This window comes from Kryptolebias marmoratus, linkage group LG24 (genome assembly GCF_001649575.2).
Source record: "Kryptolebias marmoratus isolate JLee-2015 linkage group LG24, ASM164957v2, whole genome shotgun sequence".
Taxonomy (NCBI): domain Eukaryota; kingdom Metazoa; phylum Chordata; class Actinopteri; order Cyprinodontiformes; family Rivulidae; genus Kryptolebias; species Kryptolebias marmoratus.
This window is the reverse complement of record NC_051453.1, coordinates 16,288,855-16,301,290: the sequence shown is the minus strand read 5'-3', so window position 1 is coordinate 16,301,290 and position 12,436 is coordinate 16,288,855. Positions and strand designations below refer to the sequence as shown.

Sequence of the window (12,436 nt, the reverse complement as noted above, 5' to 3'; positions counted from 1 at the left end):
CAGTGTCTCTGTGTTGTTGTTTTCTTTTTTTGTGTAAGAGTGACAGAAAAGAAAAGAAAAAAGTGGGTGTGCCATGTTAAGGAACTCAAACAATAAAACATGTTGCAACATGTTGCAAGAACTGCTAGTTCTGAGAACCTGGAGGTAAATTCCATCAGTGCTGGTATTGATCCAACCTGGAGGATTGCGTTACAGCTGACAGAACAGGCTCGCTTACTGATGAAAGGCTGCCCTGCTAATTAGAGCTGAGACCTCCACTTTGGCTCACACAGCTCTACCAGACAATAACCCTCTCATATTATTGTAAATGTGGCAGGAAATTGTAAAAAAGATAGATTTACTACATCCCTGACTGGATGCAGAATCACAGACAGGCTCTCCTTTCAGCTGTCCAACATCACTTCCCGCTCTGATGTAAACAAGGAAACCCCGGACAGGCCAAAACAAAGTGTCAGGTCTAGATATGCAAATAGATGTTCACCCTGATCAAATTACATTGAGTTGCACTTTCATAAAGTCATCACAAAGTGACTAAAGTCCTGTTAGAAATAAAAATTCTGGGAATTAACTGAGTAAGCAAAAATTCAATTAAAAGGACGTTTGACCACGGAAAATCCCCCCCACTGTTGCTTGTTTTCCTTAAATAAAACGACTTACAAGACACGAGAAAAAGTTTTCTTATTTAACATTGTTGAGAAACAATTCACACAAATTGTGTTTTTGTCAAAGTCATTAATGCTATATTTTGCTAAAAAAAAAATCAATGGCTGATATATTCATGACGTCTGTTGAGGCAGCAGGTGTATTTGGTGATACAGGTGAGGATATGGCGTTTAGGAATAACTAAAAAAGTTTTCATCCTTTAGAAAAACGCACTGACCACAATGAACCGCTAGAGGGCGACAGAGACCAAGTTCGAGGTTACTCTCGCCTAAATTAAAGGTTCTTTTACTGATTTTAGTTCATTTAAAAATAGCTTATTAACCTACAAACTGTAAGAACTGATTATTAACACATATTAATTAGTATTTAGTAGTCTTATTCTGAGTTTGATGCTGAATGTCTATGTTTTCATTTTATTCTTTTGTGCCCTTATTTCCATTGGTTAATATTGTAATATATATTTTTTTACTTTTTAAAACCCCGTGTTATTAGTTTTAACTCAGACTGAGATTATAATGATGGTCGATTTAGCCATACTTTTCCTCAGTTATAATGTTTATTTCAACACAAACTTTCACAAATTAACCATATTTAACACAAAACCCCTTTAAAACACTGCTTTTGGTTTTATTCTCATTCCTTACTCGGTTTCAACGTGAATTGATGATTTTTACATAAAAGTCTGGTCTGATTTCCTTAAATTAACAGCAGCGTGAGCTCATTCCGGAAACCGGCCATATAAGGAGAGAGAGCCCGCTCGGAAGATCGACGTCGCGACGCAGGGGGCGTGACTTACGGGAAGTCGCTAGACCGTAATCCTGTACTCGATGGGGGTGATCCCTAGGACAATGGATTTACCTCCAAAGGACAAATGATTTAAAAGACTGCAACAGTAATAAAACACCGAGGGTTTTCAAAATAAGAAAATATATCATCTTTATTTTTTTTTATTCAGGTTAGGCTGCATAGGAATAAATTTTGAGTAAATGTTACCATAGCTAATAAGTACATGAGATGACCAAAAGTGGTTTACTTACAGTTTTTAGGTTCGGTGTCTTTTTTTAAATAAAGATACACATGACATAACAAAAACAGTGCCGTGCTGCAGTATTTAAATGTCATTTTGAGATATTTGATGCATCTTTACCGTATTACAGAAGGAATTTTTACTTCACTACAAGTATACTGGCAGGAATTTTGCTTTATAAGTTCTTAGCACTTGCCTGTAACCACATGGAAATAAAATTAACCGATAATCTTTATTATTCTGTTGCTTTATGACTTTTCATGATAGTTTTGTGCTGCTATAGTGGCAGTGTTTTAAAATTATTAGTGAGCATTTCTTCAGCAGCTAAACGATTCTGTCTTTCTTACACACACACACACACGTGCGCACAAGATTATCTCAAATCAAATGCCAAAACCTGCTGCTAAAAATAACAGTTTAACAAATATTCAGCTGTGATAAAACTGCATTATTACTCCGCAAACTATTTTTGTGGGCCAACAACATACACGTAAAGCAGAGAGTCAGACCAAGCTTTCAGAATTACTTGTATAGTGTGATGGCTTAAAATATGATGTACAGGAAAAATAATCATCAGAATAAAGTTATAATCTCTTATACTGTGGGCGTCGTGAGATTAAAGCAAATAAATAAATTAAAGGCCAGGGCATCCTTGAAGGAATGCATATCAGCCGCTGCCTTAGACTAAGCTGATCTGATGATAAAACAATAAAATTGTGCTAACAGACTGTAATAGATAATGGCAAAGTTTTAAAAACAGATTTATACAGAAAAATGTCTGTATGAATGAATATATTCAAGATTTTAAAAATGGCAGTAGATAAAATATTTGCTTGAGATAAATCTCAGTTAGACAATAGATTAAAAGTTAACTCTAAATGGTTTGCATGACATTAAAGATACAAAGTGAGATAGCATTTAAAAAGAAGAAGGAAACACAATTTATTTGACAAGGTTACAGAATAAACCTGGACAAAGAAAGGCATAAAACCTCGTTTACCTGATTGGATCAACTGGGGAGCTAACAAATGACACCAAAATGGGCTCTTTCTATTACTTGTATCTTAAAATATATGTGCATTTTCTCCATATCACTGACATATTAGAGGTTAAAGAAGCCAGAATGGGCCAGAAGGAGAATACTGGTCTCAGAGCTTTTTGCAGAACAGCCTGCAGGGGTCACACCAACATAATCAGAAAGACTGAAGTCTCCATCTAGTCTCTGAAGGCTCCCCTGAGCCACAAACACCTGAAGAGCATCTGGAGACTGGATGAGCTGCTGCTGCGGAGTCAAACATAGCATTAAACGGCTCAATGAAGGTCGGCTCAGCTTGTTGTTATAGGATAGAGTTGACTCTGTATTTGTCTTTTTGAGTTAATCCCTTCTGCTTTGAGATTTTAAAGACCCACGCTGCGAACATGTAAGTTCATAATAAATAAGAGAATAATTAAGAAGTTTGGAGCTGAGATGCGCTGGATTCTGCTCTTTTCTCCAAACAGAACCACGATGGAACCACCACACAGAAAGATGGCAGAGCAGGGGTTAACATCCGTGACACACTCCTGGTTCAAACACAGACAAATTAAGTAACAGAGGACTAAGGGATTTAAAAATAAAAATATAAAAAGCTGATAGGGCAGCAATAATTGACGGCATGAGGAAAACTGACAAGACAGCATACAGGGATCAGGAGTCCTGAGCATTACTGTATACTGAGAGGGGAGTCCAGCTGGAGGACAGGTGGAGTCAGGAAAACTGAGGAAGGCGACGAGCGGCGAGACAGGAATCAACCCAATAAACTGATCTATACTGAACAAATGAAAATATTCAAAACAACAAGGAAAAGCATGACATAAACATAACAGCAAACAAAGTCAAACTACAAACACACAAAACTCAGGATCATGACAGAACCTCCCATCCAAGGAACATCCCACTACAAAAGCTTTCCATTTGTAACCAAGTGTGTGGAAGAGGCCTGGAAGGAAGGACCAGGCAACAACCAGAAAAAAGAAAACAAAAAAGTGTCTGGGCCTTATAGCCCAATAGCCCAGGGCTAGGCAGGCAGTCAAAGAGTTCAATCTGATGGCCCCAGAACCATCTGAGCAGGCAAAGTTGCTCGGGAAGTCAGGCCGTCTGACAGCTGGAGTGCAGAAGGACAAAAGGCTGGAAACCCACAGACGGGTCAGCCAGAGATTAGTGCTGGGCGAAGTGGTTTGACCTTGCTGTCCGGTGCAAAACCTGGTGGTGAGGCACTGCCATTGACCCGTACGAGAACTGGATCAGGCAGACAGGTGTCTCCCTGGACCCCCTAAAGTTAGGGGACAGGAACTGACCAAGAGAGGGCGACTGTGGGTCAGTGGTTGGAGGAGCTGTCCTCCAACAAGAGAGTCGGAGGTTCAGTTCCTGTCAGTATGCAGTCACATGGGGAAGACACTGAAACCCTCATTGCCTCTGATGTGTGAATGTGATCTGAAGCACTGGTTAGACGATATATGCTTTAGTCAGATTAGTTTTGTAGAGATGTAGTAGAGCGCTGCATGAATGTGTGTTGATGGGTAAATGAGGGCACAGAGTGGCCTGGTTGGCTGTAAAGGTGCTATATAAGTGCAGTCCATTAACTATCTACCAGTGTGTGTCACCTGGCTGTCCACAGCAGCAACGTGCCTATAGTACAAACAAACCACATGAAGACTCCGAATCCCAACACTATCATTGTCAACATCATGAAAGGTTTTCTGCGGGGTTATGATGTAATCGTCTAACGTCACAAAAAAAGAGGTGTGACACTGATGTGACAACAATTAAACAGAAATCTACAGATGATTTTAAACTGCTTTGATCGTAAAGAGAAAAAAAATTAAAGTCGAAGAACTGACAATTTGTCGAAAAACAAACATTAGGATGTGCTAATGGCTCTGAAAACTTATGGCCTCGTGCTTCTACAATAATAAATTGAAACTTTATTAAATAAATGCAGACATATTGGGTTACAGTGATGTAATGAGCAAATGCAAGTGAAAAGTTTATGATTCTTGCAGTGTCGTTGAGGCCTGCTTTATCTCAAGGCTCTGTGTCAAAAAGAAAATTAGGTTTGTTCTTCCAAATGGGTGTTTTAAAAGTCCTTCTTGTGTTCTTGTACGGAGGATGTACTTTTTTTGTTGGAGTGTGTAATTTGAAGTTTTATGTTTTGCTGGACTGATGGAATGAAGTGTTGTGGGTTTAGTTTTGCAAAGCCCCTTTCGTGTTTTACTTGTTGAAAATGCATCTTCCTGTGGTTATTCCGAGCAAACTATGCAAGATGATGGTCTGATAAAGGTGGGCTGCTTTCATCTTAATCTGTTGCTTCCTGTGTGAAATTAAAAAAAAAAAAAGATAAAATCGATAACTGTCATCAAAACCAAAATATACTCAACAGATGCTTGGTGGGATTTTTTTTTTTGTCTTTTCGCTCACTTGCAAAGTTGTCAGTTTGCTGTAAGTCGCTAGACCTCCACCTTTCCACCCCCACACTCATCACTTTTCTGTTCCTGTGACATGAATCAGGAGTTGGAAAATGTTAGAGAACTGGATCGTTAGGGTGAAATAATGACAGCAACGGCTCTGGAGTGGTTCCAACTTTCAACATGACTGCCCCATGCCCAAGAAATTAAACGCTTAAAGTTCAGTGTTTAAAAGAAAGATAACTCTTAAATAAGTGACATTATTACGCTTCCGTTGAAAACATTTTTTGCGCGAAAACCAGCAACCAACTTTCAGTCTGACAGCTCTGGTTACTCGATGAAGTACAGACTGATCAGCTTTAACCTGTTGTTTATTATTATTATTATTATTATTATTATTATTATTATTATTATTATTATTATTATTATTATTATTATTATTATTATTATTATTATTATTATTATTATTATTATCACAAAGTTCTGCATTAAACTTCCACTTTAAATTTGTGAGATTTATTAACTAAATTATTAATTTAACTATCCTCTTTAGATTTTTACCATAGTACAGATTATTCATCCTGAGGTCTACACTCTCAAACATTACATTACAAAAATAATACATTATTACAATCATTGCTACTCAAAATCTAACAAAAAAAAAACACAAAAAGATTTTAAAAGAACAAAACACCAGTACAAGTGGTTGACTACAATGATTCCAAAGAATGTCAAGAGAAAAACACAGTCTACATTTCCCTCACTGACTCATCCATACAGTTTAATAATAATTTATTTTGGATTATAGATTTTTTTTATAGTACTTTTTAGCCGTGCCAAGGCCTTCAGGTCAAATTGAACCAAAGTTACAAGGGCTTCTCTACCTCTCGTCTTCTTGCTCTCTTTTAAGGGCTTCAGGAGGGTTAAAACTGTCATGATCACCAATCAATGTTATTTCAGAAGGCAGCATATTTCAGTATAAGATGGCTCTGTACATAGCTGTGTTTCAGAGGGCGTTAGAGGTAGTGTAATAGCAACAGAGGCTGGTTGTGTATTGAAACCACGTCTGTTACAGGTGGATAACACTTCGAGAAAAGGCTAAAAGGCTTCTGAAAAATCCTAATTTTAGGTTAAAAGATAAAAGGGCTGCATCCTGACCTTCATCCATGACAGACTCTGATGCATGAAGTTAACATTAGCTCTAAAATGACGACCAAGTGCTCATCTTGCAACTATTTTGAAATATGACATTTAAAGACAAACAAATGGACATCATGACAGCAGCCTAGTTTTATAAAAATCTTTCTTAACTTATGTAACATTTCTGTATTAGTTTGTCTTTAAAATATATATTTAAAGCTAAGGATAATGTACATAACCCATAATCTCTTATCATAATACATGATAAGAGTCAGAATACATTTTCCTCATTGGGGAAGGGAAGGGACATTACCAAGCTCTATAATTTAATACAAGAACTTAAACCTGCATAAAATTAATAAGACTCCTATTTTTTTTCTCCTAATATGAATGTAAGGGTTATTTTTGTGAGTTGCCAATTTTCCTATAATGTGATCTTATTTATTTTGATTTTCTAGTACATGTGTGTGAATGAGAGGGAGGCAGGTGGAACAGTGAGGCTACAAGGAGCAGAGGTCACAAAGATGCAGGACTTCAAGTACTCAGGGTCAACTGTCCAGGAAAACGAGGAGTGTGGCAAAGAGGTGAAGAAGAGAGTCCAGGAAGGATGGAGAAAAATTTCAGGAGTGATTTGTGACAAAGGGTGGCAGCAAAGGTCAAATGAAAGGTTTATCAGACAGTGGTGAGAGCAGCTATGTTGTATGGTTTGGAGGCAAAAAAACAGGAGACAGAACTGGAAGTGACGAGCTGAAGATGTTGAGGTTCTCCTTGGGAGGGACAAGGATGGACAGGATTAGGAATGAGACCATCAGAGGTCCAGCACAGGTTGAAGGACTGGGAGATAAAGTTAGAGAGGCCAGACTGAGATGGTTTGGACATGTCCAGAGGAGGGACAGTGGGTATATTGGTAGAAGGATGTTAGAGATGCAGCTGACAGGAAGAAGACAAAGAGGAGACATATGGATGCAGTCAGAGAGGACATGGACCGAGTTGGAGTGAGGACAGAGGACACAGAAGTCAGAGTTAGATGGAGGATGGCACCTGAAAAGGGAACAGCCGAAAGAAGAAAAAGATCTTTATTGGCTTTACATATACTTTTTTAAATTATTGTTTATTGTCAAAATGTTACCAGATAAAGTGTTTTATGATACTTTCACGGGTTTCTGTGTATCCTTGTTCATTTTGGTAAATCTGAATGTTTAAAATAAAGTTAAAACAAACAAACAAACAAAAACACACGTAGGACACTTACCGTCGACATGTATTATAATGCAATATAATGTATTATAGTATAGTATAATGCATGTATAATAATAATTTCTTTACATGTCTGTAACTTTTACAGGCAGGGTCACTTTAAGAAGTCGCGCTCTCTGGTTGTTGACATCACGTGACAGCTGGTGTGCGTCACGTGACTCTGTTGCTGTCTGCACTGTAGCCTTGCAGTTTCGTGTTTTAATGGCTCGAAACGAAGAGAAACAACAAGGGAGATTAAACAGACTCTGGCTTCAGAAGGAGAAGGAGGGTAATTAGCTCCTGATCGTGTTTTATTTTATACTTTCTTTCTTTCTCCGCTGATATGGACAGCTAGCTTAACTGTTAGCTACAGTAGTGCTAATGATGCTAGCCAATTCGTGGTTCTAGTTTTCTGAATGGTTTTATTGGCAATTTGTTTAAATATTTACATTTCAGAAGGACGAATCAAAGATGTTAATGAGCGTCGACCCAAGCTGGTATGAAAAAGACACAACCTGCCCTCTTAAAATGAACTAAAAGTCCACAGTTTTATTGAACACTGTGTGTTTGTCTTTTTACTTTACAGTCTAACCTTAATTCAGCCTCCTCTGTGAAAAAGTGGATCCCCAACATCAAGAAAGAGATAGAATATTACCTGCAGGTAATAAAGCTGTCAGTAAATGTGTAAACATGTGCATGTTTATTAGTGCTTATGTCTCCTCTTGTTTTTGTCCTCTCCTCAGCAATCTCAGCTGTCTCATTACCCAGAGAGGAAGATAGCAGAGTTTCAGCTGCACATTGAGGCTTTAGAAAAGGAGTATAAACGCTTTATCACCAAGCTACGGGCTTTAGACCCTTCATGTAAACACAAACCATGGACTCCCAGAGCTTACTGCAAGCGGAGAGCCGACATCAAGGAGGACTCACCAAGTGCTGGTCAGTAGTGTGGTTGTACATAACCCTTTGCATCAAGAACAAACATATTTTTTGTCAATAACCTAACCTTTAATAAGTTGCATTGGTCGTAAGAATGTTTCAGCTATGGTGGTAAAAGCTGTCCGTAATGATGCAAACAGCTGAATTACAGTGTTTACAAGAAGGACAGTTTAATAATCTTAATACCTGCAGTTTAGATAAAGATGTGATATGTAGCCTTACTACATGCTATAAAAATAGTTCAAAGTCTAGTTATTACTTTATTACCCACATGTCAAACTCAAGGTCCGTGGGCCAGATCCGGCCCTTGGTAACATTTTATCCGGCTCTACCCAAAATAACGTTTCATTAGATCTGACCCTACAGTTTGTGACAGATCGAGTCTCATTCGGTTCTCATTTTGCTTAAAAAATGTTAGTGACGTCTTCTCATGACAGTGACTTTGAAGCCAAGAAAATAAGTTTTAATTTCTCAGTCACCTTTATTTGGACATGGACAACGCAACAAAGAACAACAAACTCTTGTTAATAAACTTGCAGCCATGAAAAGACGTCGGGTGTCTGACTTGAGTTAATGTGCATCAGAGTAAGGCGGGTCTGTTTTGATGTATATTGTCTTTTTCTGTATCTTCTTTTTGTTTTAAAGTGAAATGTTAGTAGCTGGATGCTTGAATTTTTGTTGGGTTTTTATTTTTTAATTAAAGTATGTTTGTTCTAAATTTTCAATAATTTCTAACTGGGAGAAGGAAATAGTTTTTTCTATATGAATAATTTGACATATTACATCTAGGGCTAATTTATGTATTTTCTAAAAAATACATGTGTTACTGAGTTTGACAACCCTGCCGTAATACTTAGTGCAGCCTACATGTGTCATCTAATTTATTTAGGTTTTTAATGTATTTAGCCAGTGTCATTATGTTTTATTTAACAACTTCCTTGAAACTATAGAAACCTTCATGCTGTATTTATAGGCTGCTATGGCCTTGCTGTATTGAACTGCATACCCCTCTTCTGCTGTGTATAAACATGGCCAGCTGTAGGTCAGCCTCCTGTGGCTTAACAATCAAATAATCAAAGTGGGAAAATATGTAATCATGTAATTTTTTTTAGGTTTGAGAAAAAAATACTTTATAAAGCAAAATGGCTGCAGAGAGGCTTTTCTGTGTCTTGTATTCACTCAGCTTATGCTTTTAGTTTTTGATGTCGCAATATGAGACATTGAATGGAAAAACTAAATCTACACGTCATGCTGTTGTACACATCATGACATTGATTTGTCAGCAGAGAAAACATCAGATAATGAGAGAAACATTTGGACTTACCGGCAGTAAGGTTATCAGGCTTTGATCTAATTTTGATTTTAAGATATTTCACAACTGTAGACTTTTATTACCATTTGTTTAGAAAAACTTGAGGGACATATTTTCTTTCCTTCTGTTTTTTAACATTTGGTACTTGGTCCCACTAACACTCAGATTTACTGTGGCTGTTTGAGGAACAAGATCATTTGCTTTCGAAAGATGGTAAACATTAAGTTGGCTGTACTTATATAACGCCTTTCGAGCCAACCAGGCCACTCAAAGCGGTTTACAACCCAATCTGTGCCCTCATTTACCCATCCACACACATTTATACACACTCTGCTACATCTCAACAAAGATAACCTGAATAAATCATTCTGTAGAGACTAATCAGTGCTTTAGATCACATTCATGCACCAATGGGGCACACATCTGAGGCAATGAAGGTTTCAGTGTGTTGCCCAGGGACACTTCGACACGTGGCATACTGGCAGGTTGTTAGAGGACTTTAACCACTGAGCCACCAAGATTTAAACATTTCTTCTTTAATGTACTTAGCATTCTGTTTTATTCAAGTTTAAAAATAGTCTCCATTTAAGTTTCCACACAGTCACCATGTTTTGTGTCAGTGGTACAAGGATTTGCAAGATTTTTGCATATGAATGGAGAGTCACTCTTTTATTAGTGAGAAAACACAGTTTTTCAAAGTGAGGAATAATTTAGTCAATTTATAAAATGATCTTTAGGAAGTTCTAGTTGAAAATCATTTCTCTGTGGCATGAATATGTCTCTAAGTTTTTATTGCTTTTAACCTAAATATGTGTGTCAACTCTTCCATTTAATTGTTACTGAACAAACTCTTTCTTATCCACAGTTAAAGCTCCTCGGCTGTTTGAGCTCCGTGGTGGTGGAAGTCAGAGCATCAGAGGTGAAAGTGAGTCGGTCAGTAGTTCAGCTGGATGCCTCAAGATGCCAGCCACAGAGGGACCCTGCAGCTTTCCAGAAACCAGATTTCACCCTCCTGCTTCCACCTGCTCTGTCTCAGTCACCTCAGAGGAGGTCTGTTCGGTCCAGGACGAGCCCCTCTCCTTCGATCGTACTCGTCTGGCGGTGGCTGCGGCTGCCTTCAGAGGACCGTCGGTCCAGCTAAGTTCCCTTCAAACACAAAACCTGGCCCGGATGCTGCAGTCCGGCCTGCCAAATCTGAACAATTCTCCATCAAGACAAAAGATTTTATCGCAAAGCAAGAACTCGGAGAGCAGTGATGGGGTCACAAAGAGTTCTGTTGATAGACAAAAGGCTGCCGTCCAAGAGAACAAGTCAAACTGTGAACCATCCGACGCTAGGACGACACAGGAGAACAGTGGTCACATCCTGGGACTTGATTATTACTCTTCCTCTGATGAGGATAGTAACATGTAAGATTTAAACATAATGTAAAACAAAGGTAAAGAGTTTTGATTAATATTTGTATTACAGATACCTAATACTTTGTTTTTATTTTATTTAGTGACCCCGTTTTTCTAATATGGCAGCATTTTAATAAAATTTAATAAATGGTAACAGTATTTTTCCTCTTAGCATTTCACCAAGTTATATTTTTAGAGACTGAGGAATAGAGATTTGTTTAATACAAGTCAAACAGATTACGCGATAAAGTATTGCAGAAAACTGCCACCTTTTTAATTCACATTCTTATTTGACTGTATAACAAATTATATGTTAAAGATAAAAAGGTGTCATCTGTGATATATCTGTTCAGAAGAAACATGCTCATCAAACCTGCTGTGTAAGGACATCAGTATTTTCCCCACCAGAGAAACCCCATAGGTATGTGTGATCAACGATCCTCATTGTCATTTTCAGGTGTTGTGTCATTTATGTAATCAGTCATCACGACCACAACTACCTCCATTGTTCAGCAGAAGAGAGGAAGCTGATGAGAACTTCAGAATGATTAAGCGAGGTCTTTGCTGATTCAGTGATTTGTTTTATAACGCTCATCTGGTTAAATTAACTGGAGCAGCAGTTGTGAAGACGGGCTGGTTAGACCCCAAAAACCCTACCCTCCCACCTAACCCACTGCACTGCTGCTGCTGCTGCTGCTGCTGCTGCGAGAGCTGCTTTCCACATGAAGCTTCTGGGAAACAGACTCATCGCCGACAGCCTGTGAAGTTTATGGTTAAGCTTGACGTAACTGCTCTTTAAGTCGGAGCTCTTCGTGCACGCTGCAAGGTGGGTTTCCCTTTTAGTGAAGCTGAAGAAATGAAACAAAACGTTTGCATCAGTGGATGCAAAAATGCGACACTCCTTCAGTGCTCATGGAAACACCTTCACACGCACAAACTCACGTAGGGCATTTTGCATGTACACACAATTTCTAATAAGACTCTAGTTTGTTTCGGTACATAGTTTCAGCATGTCTGCGGGGGACAGCAATGCTGCTGCTCCACCAGAAACAAGTCTGTTTTTTTTTCTTTTTTTTCTCTCCTTAATCTTGAATCATGCCCTTTATGAAAACCACCAAGTCCCTCAAGAAGCGCTCGCTGATATTTGCCATCCAGTTATCTTTATTAACCGACCGATAAAAACTGACGCTGTAGGAGTTCGTTGCAGCAACACCTGAAGCCTCAACTTTTATTTCAGTGTGTGTATGTGGGGTGGGGTGGGGCTGGAGGCAGGAAGTG

General features: G+C 38.4%; 1 protein-coding gene across 1 annotated transcript; it reads left to right on the top strand.

Moving 5' to 3' along the window:
• Window positions 1-7,674: 7,674 nt before the first annotated feature.
• Window positions 7,675-11,484, top strand: si:dkey-86e18.1 (uncharacterized protein LOC557342 homolog). The gene is made up of 5 exons (XM_017407126.3): window positions 7,675-7,799; window positions 7,967-8,007; window positions 8,097-8,171; window positions 8,254-8,446; window positions 10,624-11,484. Exons 1-5 carry the CDS (start codon window positions 7,733-7,735, stop codon window positions 11,169-11,171), a joined length of 924 nt encoding a protein of 307 aa, XP_017262615.1. The 5' UTR covers window positions 7,675-7,732; the 3' UTR covers window positions 11,172-11,484.
• Window positions 11,485-12,436: the final 952 nt, after the last annotated feature.

What these genes read in the sequence shown, in the direction of transcription:
- si:dkey-86e18.1 (XM_017407126.3), top strand. Translation starts at nt 7,733, where the DNA reads ATGGCTCGAAACGAAGAGAAACAACAAGGGAGATTAAACAGACTCTGG. An exon ending in AGATAGAATATTACCTGCAG is followed by an intron (nt 8,172 to 8,253) that starts GTAATAAAGCTG and finishes TCCTCTCCTCAG; the next exon opens with CAATCTCAGCTGTCTCATTA. An exon ending in GGAGGACTCACCAAGTGCTG is followed by an intron (nt 8,447 to 10,623) that starts GTCAGTAGTGTG and finishes TCTTATCCACAG; the next exon opens with TTAAAGCTCCTCGGCTGTTT.